The sequence below is a fragment of the Ptychodera flava genome, chromosome 6 (assembly GCF_041260155.1).
Source record: "Ptychodera flava strain L36383 chromosome 6, AS_Pfla_20210202, whole genome shotgun sequence".
Classification (NCBI taxonomy): Eukaryota; Metazoa; Hemichordata; class Enteropneusta; family Ptychoderidae; genus Ptychodera; species Ptychodera flava.
Window position 1 is genome coordinate 10490372 of NC_091933.1, and position 16705 is coordinate 10507076.

General features: G+C 39.3%; 1 protein-coding gene across 1 annotated transcript in view; it reads left to right on the forward strand.

Annotated features, from left to right (window-relative positions):
• The first annotated feature begins 188 nt into the window (after positions 1-188).
• Positions 189-16705, forward strand: part of LOC139134803 (plexin-B1-like) — a 27645-nt gene continuing 11128 nt past the window's right edge. The window contains exons 1-14 of the mRNA XM_070701859.1: positions 189-314; positions 758-862; positions 1106-1196; positions 1524-1714; positions 2207-2355; positions 2877-2985; positions 3558-3694; positions 3997-4179; positions 5555-5648; positions 5918-6151; positions 6600-6776; positions 7145-7373; positions 7478-7572; positions 8106-8224. Coding sequence (XP_070557960.1) covers positions 854-862; positions 1106-1196; positions 1524-1714; positions 2207-2355; positions 2877-2985; positions 3558-3694; positions 3997-4179; positions 5555-5648; positions 5918-6151; positions 6600-6776; positions 7145-7373; positions 7478-7572; positions 8106-8224 — 1817 coding nt within the window. The 5' untranslated portion in view covers positions 189-314; positions 758-853. The remainder of the gene's footprint in view (positions 315-757; positions 863-1105; positions 1197-1523; positions 1715-2206; positions 2356-2876; positions 2986-3557; positions 3695-3996; positions 4180-5554; positions 5649-5917; positions 6152-6599; positions 6777-7144; positions 7374-7477; positions 7573-8105; positions 8225-16705) is intronic.

The following is a 16705-nucleotide window of genomic DNA, read 5'->3' on the forward strand; positions in this document are numbered from 1 at the left end:
ATGATACAGTTAAAAACCATAAATATCCAGAAGTAATGGGACTAAACATTTTGAAAGAATGTTATGTCTCATCAAAGAACTATGTCTGATATCGCATAGTGTCACCAAACAAGGAACCCAATGCAGTAAAAACATTCACATGTTTTTAACATTAATCATCGGTTTGCATTTTTTTCTTCCAGAATCACTTTAACCATAGCGACATCAAAGGACAGTCTTTCTGCCCTCAGCTTGATAGCCAAAATGGCGAGGTGTTGATACCAGTGAACATTGCAAGGGAAATTTACGTCAAAACTCTGAATGTGTACTATAAGGTTTGACAAAAACATTTTACGAAATGATATTGACATACTCAAAATGATTTAAAATCAAGAGCAATGTGAAAATGCTTCTTTTTACACAGAGTGTAAATTCTTCGCAGTGTATCTCTTCCCACGATGAAATGAGAACGAAAAAATTGACATAGTAATATTGTTATATGAAACGTGCATTAAATCTTGTGTAAATGACAGGTATACTTGTTATGTACCGACAAATCAGCCATTAAATTTGTAAGTATATATAAATGTTGCTTCTGTTACTCCTACACTTTAATTGGACATTTATTGTCTGTTTTGCATGGCAAAAGATTCACTGTGAAATGTACAACTCTAGGATACACAAATGAGTTACCTACTTCTTTGCTTTGTTTTCGTTTCCTGCAAAAGATTTATGTGATCATCAGTGCTATTTGTACATTGAATACTACTATTTCTAGAACGACCAATCCTACTACGAATGCATACTCACCGTGGAGGGTATTCCACAGAGCAGTCCTGCCACAAGAATAACTGAATCATTGATCATATGCTATATGAGAAAGGTATTTCGACATAGTTGTTATCGTTTAGTCTCACTTGCTGGTTCATTAAGTTTTAAAGTTATTATTCTACTGGTTCATTATGAGGTCGTAAAATGTTGAATTTGTATTCAGGTTCAAGTATCCCTGATCTGCTCTTCTTGTACCAGATCAAAACCCATCGTAAAGAGATCACTAGGAGTGTACAATTCTATGGGTTCCAGACACCAGCTAATCAATCGCACTGATAATGTTTTCCCTCTACAGTATCACTATGATGCTTCAGTACAAGAAATGATCGTCCCTTTGTCCGTCAAAATGAATGGAAATTACATCGACGACATTCATGGATATAAAGGTAAGAATGTTTGTAAGTCAATGTCTCGCTCCTAGGCTGACGTCTAGGCGACACTACACGTTCCATGTTCATAAGATAGCTTCCTTTACTCAATACCCAGAAAGCATTTCTTTCTAAATCATACAGCATCTGTATGAGATATAATGCTCTTAGATCTAGTTATAGAGTTATCATGTTCGTTACCGTTAGTCTGCTATTGAGGATAATATTTTCACACGATTTATTCACTAGAAGATCTCCGTTTTATGATTATTTCCACTGTTTCAGGAAAACGTTTGCGCATGTTTCTTCTGTTCAATTACATATGGCGTTTATTTCCTTTTACAGTGACGCTGTACGATTGTTCCATCGGCCGTCGTGATTGCAGCCAATGTCTGTCTGAACTGACTACGAGATTGCCACTCCGATGTGGATGGTGTAAAAGAAGTAGTTCATGTGAAGTTCAGGAGCTTTGTACGAGCGATGAATGGCTTCCCTACGAAACAACAGAGAGTTGTGATGACCCTGTCATAACAGAGGTACAAGTAAAGTATTGTTATATTCTAAAATTCCCTTGACTGTTTTCATAGATTTGACCCGGTGTTTTACCTTGACTTGTGAACGATTTCCTTCAGTGTTTACTGTGTAATGCGCTTGTAAAACAGTTTCTTTTTCTCGTGAGCATTCCATTAGGACATTACTATTGAGGATTAGATAGGTCGACGTTTGGTGGTTAATTTGTTGTTGATTTGAAAATGTTGAGTCCATTAGAATGCTTCCTCTGATGACTTTGCTCCTGTCAGTGACGTTCTTCTAGTAGCGTATGAATATGAAACACAAAGTGATCGGGCTCATTACGCGTACTTTACTCAGACAGTCATCAGACATAAAAGTCGCCTGTGTGCATTTAAAAAACCCAAACATTTACGTAAATACTGATGTCAGATTTATTATTATATTTCATAGAACATTATGACTTTTGCTGGCACAATCAAGTATTTTACATATTTTATGTGTTTTCAAATTCACAGGTTTGGCCTTTGTCTGGGCCCTATGAAGGAAATACCGAATTACTGGTCAAAGGAAACAATTTAGGAAAATGGTTTCCGGATATTGTGAGAATCGAAGTTGGTGGTTTACCGTGTATACCGATTGAGGCATCATACTCTGTCTCTGAAAGGTTTTGACATTGGATAATTCTATTCATTCTTTTCTTCTAGTCAGTGTTGTGATTTTAGATTGGAGAGATTGGATATGTATATATATATATATATATATATATATATATATATATATATATATATATATATAAATTATATATATGTGTGTGTGTGTGTGTGTGAGAGAGAGAGAGAGAGAGAGAGAGAGAGAGAGAGAGAGAGAGAGAGAGAGAGAGAGAGAGAGAGAGAGAATTTGAGACAGTTTCGAAAAGCCCTCGTAAGACATTCTTTAAGCTTCAACGAGTTTCAAGACTTTCCAAAAATCATCTCGAGTAATTATTGATAACATCAGAGATATAGTGCTGATGTGCGGATGTGGGGTTTGGTAGGTAATTAGTTAGGGAGATTGATAGATTGATAGATAGCATTAGTAGTGCTCTCATATTTTCTATTTTCTCCATCGACAATCACAATGTCGATCACCACAATGAACAAACGTCAACTTTAAATGCAACGGTTAAATCTATTTTCCAATTGTCAGTGTGATGTGTACAACTACGAAAAGCGAAAGGCCGAATGTGTCAGGGAATGTTGTCTTGCACATTATCCAGGCGAAGTCAGCAAGAAGCTCTCAAGATTTTACATATAGGGTAAGGAATGAAACACTGGAAATTCATGCCTTCTGTTTTCGAGGATTTAAAATTCAGATGATAGGGATTATCTACGCCAAAGTGTCATTTAAAATCAGTCGTTTGGGATTTACAGAATCCGGTTACAAGCCATTCAACAGATACAATACGTTGTCTAATGAGCTACTAAGAACTAAACGTGTCTAATGTGTCTGTACTGGTAGACAGACATGTAGAATCTGTAGGGACATCTTGCTTGGCCAATATATAAAATAAGTTGATTTCATGCTGCAATCAACTTGAGGAACATATCGGTACCAAAACTCAATTATTGCAAAGATTCAAGTCGAGTTACATATGCAATACAGCAATCATTCATATTTTCTAACAATGTTGATTTGACTGAAGAATGCTTCTCTCATCTTGGCCCTAGAACAATTTAACAATATATTTACCATTAAAGGGCCCTCAGGCAAGAAATGATTTCTGTCGTTATTGGGATATGACCGTTCGTTCTTTTGGGCAATTCACTATCAGGAATAAAGAAAGGAGTCGCTCAGTTTTTAAAGGTGTGACGGTTTCTGCGATTTCAGGATCCGAGCATTCATGACTTTACGCCAAAGGTCGGACCCAAATCAGGCGGCACAACCGTAACCATAACAGGCGAGTTTATCGATGCTGGCAGAAACATTACCGCCGACTTTGACGGATTTGCTTGTCTGATGAAGAGGTATGGACACAGTGCGTTTTGCATGACTCTTGCTCGCAAGCTGATAATTGCTGGCGAATCCTTTACGTTCAAGAATTAATGAATGCACACCAAGCTGATAATTGCTGGCGACTCCTTTACGTTAAAGCATTAATGAATGCACACATTATGTTTAAAACATGGAGAATAATCAGATTTGAATCAATTGCAGTCGACATTTCAATAAATGCATCTCAGGATAATCTTACCCCAACAGAATACATTCGATAGTATTTTTCTACAACAGTTCCATCTTCTATAATGTTCATATTTTATTGTCAAAGAGAGCAAGATGTCTGGAACGAAACTACGGTTCGATGCAAGACTTCGTCGGTTAATACAACATCATCAGCAAAACTGAGCATGCATTTTGATGGAGCCGAACGCCTTGCTCCCGACGGCAAGGTTTTCAAATACACGGAAGACCCAACCGTGAAATCTATAAACCCATTGAGAAGTATGCAGAGGTATGTCGTAAAAGCGGGCGATTGATTGGTTGCAAACTATCGCCTTTTTCCCGGGGTTTACGTCCGCAGTCCACAAGGTTTATATGCCTATGGAAGCGCCATCATGGTATTTTGTTGGTCTTCCACTGTTCTATCCAAAAAGAATGTTTCAAGGCTATTGTTCTATGCTAATGTGTATAATTATTGGAGGACAACCTCACACCTTGTCTGTTGTCAGTAATTGATTTACCATACAAACTATTTAATTGCCTTTGGAGCGCCTGCTAATTGCCTAATCTGTGGGTGTCATTATTATGATTGGAGTTGATCGATCATAGCGGATTGGCTTCTCCTTCGCCTTGGGGATTCATCGTTTGGCTTGCTCTGAGGTACTCGAAATCTTCAAAGTATTGAAAGCATGAGGCATTTAGAGTTCATTGGTGCTACAAGCTTACAATAACCATTGCCTAACCTTCTCCCGTGAGTTTGTATATCTGAGTACAGAACGACGGCTGGGATCGTCGTTCGTCTCTCAGTGTCTTTTTGTTGAAGCATGCGGTTTTAAATATGCCTTAAAGGCGTGGCTTCAATAATACAATATATATGAATTAGAGGTAAAAGATTACTACAGTTATATACATGCTGTGGTTATCTGCATAAATGAAAAGGCATAACGGCATCCCCTGGAATTAAAGTGTCAGTGACACAAAACTCCTTCATCTCATAAATAGTGTTATTGGCCAAGGTTCCCATCAATGGCTAGCATCGATCGGGCGGGAGAGACATTCCTGCAAGCATTTGATTTTTCACAGTCGCTATCACTAATGTAAATCTTTCACAATTCTTAACCTGATCATTGACTTTTACGCAGAATTAGTAATAACAGAATAATTGTCAAAATTGAGAAGGGTCTATAACACCATCGGCACCTTTTAGGGCTCTCTCCAGTATACTCGATGTTGATTTTATCAACTTCATCTATCAATGGTGTCCGCAAATGAATCAATGAGCAGGTTTTAATGAGTAACCTCATAGGTTCTCCAGCAGATTAACGACTAAAAACTGATAACGTTATATGTTGTTTACACATGGTAGTGGCTCTACCTATTACCTCAAAGGCATGCTAAACAACATGAGAAACTTTCAAATTCTTCAATTAAATATGGGATGCAGTGAATCGGTTGTCCTTATCAATTCTTAGCTCGAGCTCATTGAGGAGCATTTTGTATACAAACTACCCTAGCTTCAAATTGTATGAGTGAATTTGGAGTCGCTGAAGGCATTTGAAATCTTTCTAAACTCATTTGCATTTCCGTGGTGTCACAGGTCCATTGCTAACGCTAACACGTGTGTACACCATCACCTAGTACATATTCCACTCCGTTTTCCGTTTTAGTGGAGGACGACAATTTAATGTCACGGGTACGCGGTTAACCTCCGTGCAGGAACCGAGGATGGTACTCAGCTCTGAAGATGGGATTTTTGTTGGTGTGAGTAAAATATTTTTTCACAAACTTATTATGTATATGCTTTGATGCATCAAATAAATTCGATTACATGGTCTTAACTTTAGGCTGGAGAAACACTTCATATTAGCCATGTAAGCCATTCCCACTCGGGACGACGCGTGCGCCCCTTTATGCATAGTTTTAGGTGTATTAAACGTACAACTTTCATACATCTATCCTCTAATCTCTTGACAGTTAGTGTTTCGCCTGTTTTTTTCTTCGGTATGTATTGGTTTCGTATTACGTTGCAGCGACCGTGCCAAGTGTATTCACAGAGTTTCATGCAGTGCCTGTCGCCAGTTGTTTACTCGGGGAGCTTAGCTAGTTCCGAATACCACGACTTTACTGTTGGATTTCTAATGGACGAAGTGGCGGACCTCTTGCAACTTGATCTCGACTTCACAGTTGTTAGTGATCCTGTTTATTTTGAGTTTCCTGAAGAGGGTAATATTAAAGACCAACATGGAAAGCAACTGAATATCAGGGTATGGCTAGATAAATAAATCTTTAATCACGGTTTAGTAAACGCGGCAGAAAAATAATAATATTTGAAAATATAATATAATCCCTACTATCGTTGATATTTCTACGGTCAACATATTTGAGATTTGCTTTCTAGAAGATGTATAATATGGTGAATATATTTCAATATTAAATATCATTAATGTCATTCAATATCAACTTAAATGCTGACTACTTGATGTGATACACAAACACATGCACGTAAATATATTTGCGTTTGTGTGTGGGGGAGCGAGAGAGAGAGAGAGAGAGACTATACCAATAATAGAAAAGAAAAGGCAAAGGACTACCGACAGTCTACACATCCAGCAGAGTTCAATTTTTTCTTGTCATTTTCAAGCATACTGAGAGCTTTACACTTCAGGTTTTGGTAGTTCTGTGCAAGAACGAGTGTATTAAATTATTTCACAGGGAAGTGATTTAAATCTAGCCTGTACTTCAGAAGAGGTCCGTGTCACCGTTGGACAAGATGAGTGTATAGTCGAAAGTTTGTCGGACGTCCAGCTGAATTGTGTTCCACCAGAGCAAGAACCTGCAGCGGTTAATAAAACCGGAAATCCGACGAGAAATGGCTATCCTGAAGTAAGAGTAAGTGTACATCAAATAGTCGTATGGCTTATGAAGTGACACAATCATGATGGCTCAAATGCACCAATTATCGAAGCAAAACTAGCAAGACATTGTTAAGCTAGAGTTTGGTCAATCGTTATTTGCAAAACGAAAAAGACATTTGGATTTTCATGGATTATCACCAGATGTACTTGCAACGACACCACGAAATACATTTTACACAACATTAGGATATAGGTATTTCATATCGTGGTTACATTTTATATTTCTCAAGGCTCCGCTTATATAACTCGTATTTGTCGTTGCTACTTTTATTTTTAACATACTACTGTCAAGAATCTATGATTTCCTTTTGTTTTGTCTCTTTGATGTTCTTTCTGTTCCAGGTGGAAGTTGGACACCTGTCTTTGTACATCGGTTACTTAAAATATGAGAAGGCAGATACGCAAACGACTACCGCTATCGTTGTAGTCTCCATAATTTGTCTACTGCTCGGTATTGTTGTCACCATCGGTTTAGGTGTCATTTTAAGAAATAGAATTAAATACCTGAACAGACGAGCAGATCTTGCGAAGGGTATTCTAAAAACAATGGAAATGAAAGAAAGGGATCGTGGTAAGTTTTTATGACATCTTCTCCTAGCTCTTAAAGTATAGTGTAAACTTAAAATTCTTGTGAGCTCAAGCTTATTACTTTGCTTCTGATATTCACTCTTTCAGAAAAACGCATTCTTCTGCTGGATTACGGTGATTACGCTGCCAGTATGTTGTTCGGTGGGAAGAACTATAACAGAATTGTAAATACCAAAATGAAGGTTCGTTTTGTCTCTAACATTGTAAGGCTTAATGATCCATTCCTTCGGTGCAACCAAATAAACACGTTTACGTACTGTTTGCTTGGAACAGCCGCCAAATGCATAAGTATAACCATTACACTTGCACTATCAAACATGTACAAAGTGCCGTGAAATTGAAATGCGAGACCACCGACTTTAAAGTTAATAATAGTCGAGTGATCACTGAAAACAGTATTGATTTAGTCACCCCTTAAACAAGATTTATTTAAGCTACCTTTTATACACTAGAGCTAACTTATCAGATTTGCGCTGAACGAAACTGGTTCAGCCACAGATTTCATTTGAAATATGCTATTTACACCAAATCAGAGTCTCTGATTAACTGTTGAGAAAAATTCAATAGTGAAAAAGTATGATGAACTCTACTTGATATTAGTGGCATCTTTTAATAATATGCAACTGGACAATCATAAATCAAATATTATGTTATAAATAATGTTTCTATAACAGTACTTTAATTCATAAAACACATCAATCACTTGATCATCCAGCAAATACCTGACGGAAGTAGATGTCTTGAAGACTTTAGGTCCTTGCTCAGAGACAAGTTGTTCTGTGTTGTGTTAATTCGTACCTTGGAAGATCTGGATGATATTACACCTGAGGGCGGGTAAGAAGATATAATCGCAGACAAATAGAGAAACAGACTAGCAACGCGGCATGCCTTTTGTTCCATGGTCGTCTCGGTAGACTATGGCCTTTTCATATTAAAATGAGCTTCAAAGGTGTTAAACTTTTTGGAGACTTTGTTTGTGGTTGATAATTGCACGAGATTATGCGAAAAATACGACGAGATGGCATCGTGCTGCCGGTCGCGTAGCAACCATAGTTACTTTGTGAGCTCTCAGGGCAGAAACACTGCTGCACGCCAATCAAAACATAACAAGCCAGCAGTTTCATAAACATGTCCTTTCTTGACGAACGTGTAAACGCGGTACGACTGACCGTTAACCATTGAGTAAAACCATACAGTATAGATAAAAGACTTTCAAATTTGGTTCAAACGCACTCATTATATATTCATAAAAATATGAGAGAAATTTTTAAAATGGTAAAACATCACTTTCCTGAAGCTCAAAATACTCCCGTTTTTGCCAGCACGCCAATTCCGCTCAGCTCCACACGACAATAACAACACAAACTTTGCCGAACATACTTCCGCTCAACAATTGGCGAAAATCCGAAAATTACCGAAGGATGCATGGTCGGCACAGTAGTAAAAGACTAGTGTACAAATGAGGATAAATCTTGCTTTTCAAACTACAAGGGAATCCCTCTTACGCACATGTGCGTAAGAGACCACTGAGTCAGGTCACTCAGCGCTAGCCATGACTGCGCCTAACATCAATATATACTAAATATTTGTAAAAAGAAAAATATTACCTCATGTTGTCATTCCGGCCGGTCGACGGAGTCAAGCTAGTTGTTGTTTTTTGTGCCACTTCCCTTCCCCAGAACTACTCGTTGCTCCAATATGCGGTAACCGTGGAGCAACCCCGGCTTTGTCATTGATATGGCTACCTATCGGTACGAACTTGTTCATCCGATAGATAAAATTTTAGTAATTTCCTCTGAACTTAAAATGTGACGAAAGACCATTACTTCAAATAAAATGAGACGTTTCAGATGAATAACACTGATATCTAAAGTGTTCACTCTTTTATCTCTACGTACAAATGTAGTTCCTAAGTCGTTCTCTACTCTATTCCCACCAACAAAACATTCAATACTCATTTCATTGCGATCTTTATCGATACTTATAATAATATCACAAGTTGTTCTGTTGTCTGTTTTCATAGCGTAATATCCAACCAAATCATCAAACTCGTCTCCCGTAGCTAACTTTACACATCTAATGAGAACTGTACCATGTTGAAGTATTTTCATATTATCAGTCATCTGTTGATTTACTGTCTGTAAAGTTAATTCAGCTGCCTCGTCACTGACACTTTTAAGACCCAGTTTCTTTAAAGTTGTGTCCCAAAATAATCTTACTGGAACCCGCTAGCATTGTATGAGCAATAATTCTCCCCCTTGTTTATCCACCTTCTTAGTGTATTATCTGAAGACATTATTGTATTAAGAGGACTAATTTTAAGGTGAATCGGTATACCAAGAAGTGCAATGTATGGATTTGTAGGAGTAAGCCAACTACGAAAATCTAACAACTTGTACTTGTTAACATTGCTATCGAAATAAATAACATTTGGAGTTCCTGGCAGTTCAGTAACTCCACCACTAATTTCACTATCCAATATATCTAAGATGTTACGCGGTACATTATAAGGCATGAATTTCTTACTATCCCCATCCCACGTCAGAGCAAAAGGAGTAGGATCATTCGAAGCCTTTGTAGCGTCTATTATGGACTCATCAATGTCTTTCAGTTCAGAAAATTCTACAGCATGCTCGTGACTTTGCACGTCGGCTAAAGCTAAGACAAAAAGTTTCTCGCGGTCCTTATAACGAAGGACGTAATCCTTATTATGATTACCTGCTATCTTAGTATTATTGTTAACTTTAACATCACTCAGATCTTCGAGCTCGAGATTTTGTACATGAATTGCACCTAGACCGAAGTTACTTGGACCAGACATAATTAACCTATATACAGTGAAAATTAAAATAATACCTTGTAATATACAATACACAATCATGGCTTCAGCTATAGGAATGACAGTTCTCGGTGCTGTATTAAATGCAACGGCATTCACAGGAGGAAATATTATCGGACAAAAGCTTTCCGGGAATGGTGACGCTCTTATTGAAGAAAAGGTTCGACATGATAAAGCATTAGAAAAATTTGAACATGATCGCAACGTCTGGTCAGAAAAAAGATTACTCCAGGCTGACTGGGAAAGAGAAAATCAAGCAAAGGACGCACATGCTGCGGCAGAGTTAAGAGATACAGATGCAGAAATCCTGGAAGAAGCAGAAGCGGTGCAAAGCAACTCTACGTCAGGCCGTTCCGAAGGGGCAGTTCAATTCTCAGATTATTATCAGCCCAGTCCTGAGCAAAAGAAATATGAAATGATTTATATTGCTGGAGGATTGGTCGTGGGATGGTTTATCTTCCGATAGGGTTAGCTACAATAATTCAATACAAAAGCTAGTTGGCCAGTTATTGAAATTGACTATGTTTCCATCCTGATCTGTTATCCAAATACGCATTGAACTCATATGGTCTGAACCTTTTCTCAATGGCATGGAAAGTGCCCCGTTTTTTAAATCGTAGGTGACCTTTTCACTTATTTCTTTTGTATCCTTGACGGGAAGTATTTGTAAACAGTCCGATAATTTTCCCTGTATGTATTCACCAGAGCCAAATGAAACATAATTTCCAGTAACATCAACGACATCTGAATGAACTATGTATTTAGTAACTGTTAAGAAATCTGCTCGACCTGGACTTATAGTACTTTTTATCACGGGGTTGTCCTCAGGTTTATCTGAAAAGCCAACGACGTTTGCGAAGCTACCTGTGGCATTGAAATAAACTTTAATATCTTTAGCCAAAGTTAGAAGAACGTGGTTTGTCGGCAGATGTTTTTCAAAATTAATTTTTTGCTTCAATCCAATTGCTTTGTTTAACGTATCGATATTGTAGTTACCTGGACGTATTGATTTAGTCTTCTTTGGTTGGTCACCTTCTTGATATTTTAGTACATTATTTGTCGATGTTATGTTATGCCATGAATTATATAGTCCACACTCTAGCAGTCTTATTTTAGTAAACTGTGCCATGTCAATGCTAGGGTTAAAATTAACAGTAACCGGTTCGCCTGTTTTGCTTACAATCCAAATGATCATCGTTGTACGTTGTATGTATATATTACTAAGTATAAGTGTTTGATGAATATTATTACAAAGTATAAGGTTCTGCAGGAATAATATTTTTCTGTTCAAGGAGATCTTTGGTCGCAACCGCGGCAGCAGTCGCACCGCCTAATTTTGCCAAGCGAGTCAAATTTGGACGACTTGGATCGCCCACCTCTATTTTCAGAAATTTGCTGGAGATCATTAGATATCCCATCGCTAGTCCTGCGATTACAATACCATCGTACATTGTGTTTACAACTGTTTTAGTATCCATTATTGCTGACTAGTATATAAAATAGAAAAATAAAAATAAAAAATATGGGGAGTTAATCCATCTCATGCAATGTAGAGGAGCTGGGTTCCCCTTCCCTCGGAACCGTTCCGGGTAGGGGTTTCGGAGGGAGCCGCTACGGGCTCTGTTTTTTTCGCTTTCTGGGGAGGCCGAACAGGACAGGGGGTATGCCGAGCACGCCCCCAATATAGTCCTAATGCAGTCAATGAAACTCCCACAATTCCTAAAACAAGATAACATTTATTATACCAGCTATCACACTGTTGTGGTGGTACCCTATCGGAACCGTTCCGAGAGGGGTCCCGAAAGGGGCTCGCTACCGCATCGCTATCATTAATCATTGCTTGGCGTTTCTTCTCCTTGTTTTGCCTGTTCCATTCCGCTAATCGCCTGCCCGCAGCAACTCTCCCTGGATGCTTCGTCGGTAACGTAATTTTCTCTATGTTGCGCTGTGTCGGAGGTGTCGGTGTCGGTGTCGGTGATGGAGCCCCTGGCGGAAGCCCTGACGGAGTCCCTGGCGGAAGCGTTTGCTGAGTCGGTGCTTGCGAAGTTGAATCCATTTATTTCAGGTATTATATTAAACCCGATTTTTTAAAAATCTAAATGTTTACCCGTAATTAAACCGGTGGAAATTAGAGCAATCACGGGCCCCCACGTGTAGGCTATCCGTCCTGATAATCGTTTTATTTCACTGTTTAAAATAAAATCCTTTTTAAGATCAGTGGCATAGTTATCTCGATCATCGATTGGAACTACCTGACTTATTGCGCGGGCTCCTAGATCTATGAAACTTTGAGTGATGGTATCACTTATAAGAGAACTGTATTTCGCTTCATAGACTTTAAAGGCTCGTGTTATGGATTCATCGTTCCACCTTTCCACTTCTCTAACTGAAAACTCCTTGTCAAAAAATAACTTGCTTTGACCACTTGCGATGACACAGAGTATTTTTTCACGTTTTGTCTCTATTATGGATCGAGCGTCCGACGCTGCGGTTGGCGCTTCAGAACACGCTGTTGTATTTGCCGCTGCCGATGACTTTATTAAATTCTCCATTGTTTGCAGTATGTTATCTATTCTTAGTAAAAAATTAAAAATTCGTTTAAACCTGAATCCGAAATAAAGTATTAACATAGTCTGGAATGTTAGAATGATTCCGACAGGGATTCCGGGAAAATTCTCCTCCATTTAAATCTATCTGTATATAGAAACACGAATAATGAGTACAGACGCATTCCCAGTTGCTTTTCAATTGAATAAGACAAGCGTACCGACAGTACAGCATGCTGATATTCCTCCCAAACCGAACGGGGGAATAAAACCTATTCTCATGGACTTAGAAATATATGTAACGCCGACAGATAAATTTACTTTTCATCCTCGGGATATATTTAAAGATAACGTAATCACTCATCGAACAGCTAAAGAAAGTAATGTCTGGCTGGGCGGTCCGCACATGAAATACTGGGACCAGCAATTAAATTTCGCCGTATGGTGCAGCACTACTGGTTGCGGTATATCATTCGCCCATCTCGTCGATAAGAAATTTCCTCCGCAAATACGATCATTCTGCCGTTTCCATGTATACTTTACAATACGTCGTATTCTTCATGAAATGGGCGTTGCACTTCCAGACGATACCCCCACCTTCAAAGCTGGTGACAATCCATACAATCTCGTCCAATATGAACTTCTATGTACAGAATTTGGAAATATAAGTCCAACGAAGTCCGACTTTCGTTATCGAAAAGGTCAAAACTCAGGTCTTGGTTATGGTTATGAATATTACACTAATCGTGGGCCTGTTCGACAGCCAAAAGCAATATACAATGGTCATGACTTTTTCCTCTCCGCCGACGGAGGCGTTTATTACACACATACCATTTTTGGAAAGAAAAAACATGTACTGTCCGACAAAGACCGACCACACTATTATTTCTTCCGAAATGATGGATCGGAGGGACAATATAATAGTTTCATTCCTCTGACGGGAGACTCGGGACTAACAAAGGCCGGTCTCGCTCGCCTCAATGAAAGCCTTGAAGCCTACGTATATTGCATACTCGGCGCACAAGCAAATATTCGTAGTACCATTGTGGGCGATACTGGCAGTGCAGAGCAAGTAAGAAAAGAATTCGGCGTTCTCCTCGAAGATGAAATTCGTAATACCGACAAAGTAATCAGTTATAGGCGATACCAAGACACAATAATGAATACTGGTGTCAAACTTGATATGGCAGTTTCACCCAATTTACTTCTCTTACCGTCTAAAATGGTTATTCTTCAGGCCCGGCAATCTCAGGTTATAATGAATTGCAATACGCAACTGAATCTATGGTCTTCGGGGTGAATGGTGATATAAACACGGAAGTTCGAGAAAGTGCTATACATGAGATGGAAGGGGGGGAGGATCCCGTGAAGTGGCAGGACGAGCCCGGAGGGTCACCTCACAATGACACGACTCGGGGGCCTCCCTTATCGTCTTCGGAACGGAAGGCAGCAGCCGTGACCGGCGCAGACCCTATTCACGAATATGGTAAAATTGGTTTGTTATCTTTAGCAATATTCATTACATTTATGTACAGTATATAGATCCGATGTATGCAACTGTACCATTCAACATGATTATAACTGGACCGACAAATTCTGGCAAAACAGAATATGTAATGGATCTTCTCACCGGTCCGTACTTAAGGAAATTTGAATATATAGTTTTCATTTGTCCGACATTCATGAACAATGAAACATATAATAAAAGATTCATTTTCACCGATGACAACGTGTTTGTGTTTCCGGTCGGACTCGATGCTGTGGATGATACACTAGCCTTTGTACATAAAGAATGGGCTGGCACGAACACTTTAATAATCCTCGACGACTGCGCCTCGTCCAAAGATATGAAGAAGCGCAGTGATGTTTTAGTCAAACTTGGTTTCAGCGCAAGGCACGACGGATTATCTGTCTGGGTTCTGACTCAACAATATACTAGTATTAGTAAACCATTTAGGGAAAACATACAGATGTTAGTACTTTTTTACACACCGAGCAAGACAGACAACAAAACTATTATTAAAGAATATGGAATGGAGGTGTCAGAACGGGAGGCCACGAACCTGGTCAGACAATTGAAAAGTAGGCCATTCAGTAAATTAGTATTTCATTTACGGCATCCGTACGACATTCAATTTTTCGTTTAATATAGCTAATCATGGAAGGCGACACCCCCGAAGGTACTCTTAGAGAATTATATTACAACCCGAAAACTGGTTTTGGAGGTGTACAAAAATTATATGACGCAGCACGCGCCAGCGGACTCCACGTCACTAAGAAAGAGGTGCAGGAGTGGTTAAAAACTCAGCTAACTTATAATCTACATAAACCGGTACCTCGTACTCGTGGCAGGAGGCGCGTTTTCGTAACATCGGTGGACGAGTTTTGGCAGGCTGATCTCGTGGAATTCCCTGCAGCATTCGCAAAAGAGAATCGTAACATTCGATACATGCTAACAGTAATCGATGTACTCAGTAAATACGCATGGGCCAGGCCGATACAGTCAAAAACGGCTGATGATACGTTACAGGCGCTACAAGACGTGATTAAGAAATCCGGGAGGCAACCCGACAAACTTCAGACAGATGAGGGGCGGGAATTTACGAACCGAAAAATGCAGGGGTGGTTGGAGGAGGCGGGAATTCACTGGTTTCACACCTACAGTGACAAAAAAGCTAGCGTTGTTGAACGTTTTAATCAGACTCTTAAGACGATGATGTGGAAATACTTTACATATAAACAGACACGTTCCTGGCTCCCCATTCTACCAGAACTTCTTGAGAATTACAATAACACCGTACACGGAAGTATCAAAATGAAACCTGTCGATGTAACAGAGGAGAACGATTGGCAGGCATTTTATACACTTTACCCTGAGTTGGCAGCCATGGGAGCTAACCCTGAATTCAAGCCGGGAGAACGGGTCCGAATTACAAAATACAAGACCACTTTTAAGAAGGGATATTTACCAAATTGGACAGAGGAGATTTTCGTAGTTTCAAAAGTGGTGTACGCAGCTGGACTGGGAACGCCGCCAGTTTACAAAATAAAAGATCTGAATGGAGAGGAAATACTTGGCACTTTCTATTCTGATGAACTTCAGAGTGCCCTTTCGGAACGTGCCGACGAGCTGTACAGAGTAGAACGAATTTTGAAGACGAAAAAAATTAGAGGAAAGAAATATTATCTGATAAAATGGAAAGGTTATCCGGAAAGTTTCAATAGTTGGGAGCCAGAGGAAAATGTTATTAGAACTTCGTAAGTTCCTGTGCTGGTACTTGTCAAGTACTAACGTAAGTACTACGCAAGTACTAACGTAAGTACTAACGTAAGTATTTACGAAAGTTATTCAGTAAGTACCATGGAAGAAGTCTTAATTTCTTGAAAGCCGAAAGTGTCAGTTTACCACCCCGCTTCCAACCACCTGGCCAAGTATTTATCATGTACTGTCGTAAGTAATGTTCACTTATTGCATCTTTTTCGGCAGTATGTGGATGAGGTGGTACAGGGGAGGGTCCTCCGGATCCGGAGGCACATATTAAGTTTGCAAGATCTTCAAAGCGACTTCTCATGTTGCCATAGTCCGTTCTTTCGAGTCCCCCTTGTTCAGCTTTATCTATAAGTTCTGGCTGAAGTATAATGTACACAACTGACATGAGCCATAGACAAGTAACTTCAAAGTCTTGCCTTTTCATCATATCAAGTGCCCGTAAGTCAAACAGAGCATTATAAGCGTGCACAGATTCACAAGCATTAAGAAGTTTGTGTAGGTTCTTGAGTGAGACTCGAGGTTGTTCTAGTTGTTCTTGTCCAGGTGGATAGTACGCTTTTTCAAGTTCCTCCTTGCCGAAACCATCTATTAAAAATCCTGGCCACCGCCGCTCCATGCAATTCCAAAGTCAAAAGCTCGTGGAAAATCTACTGGTCCGA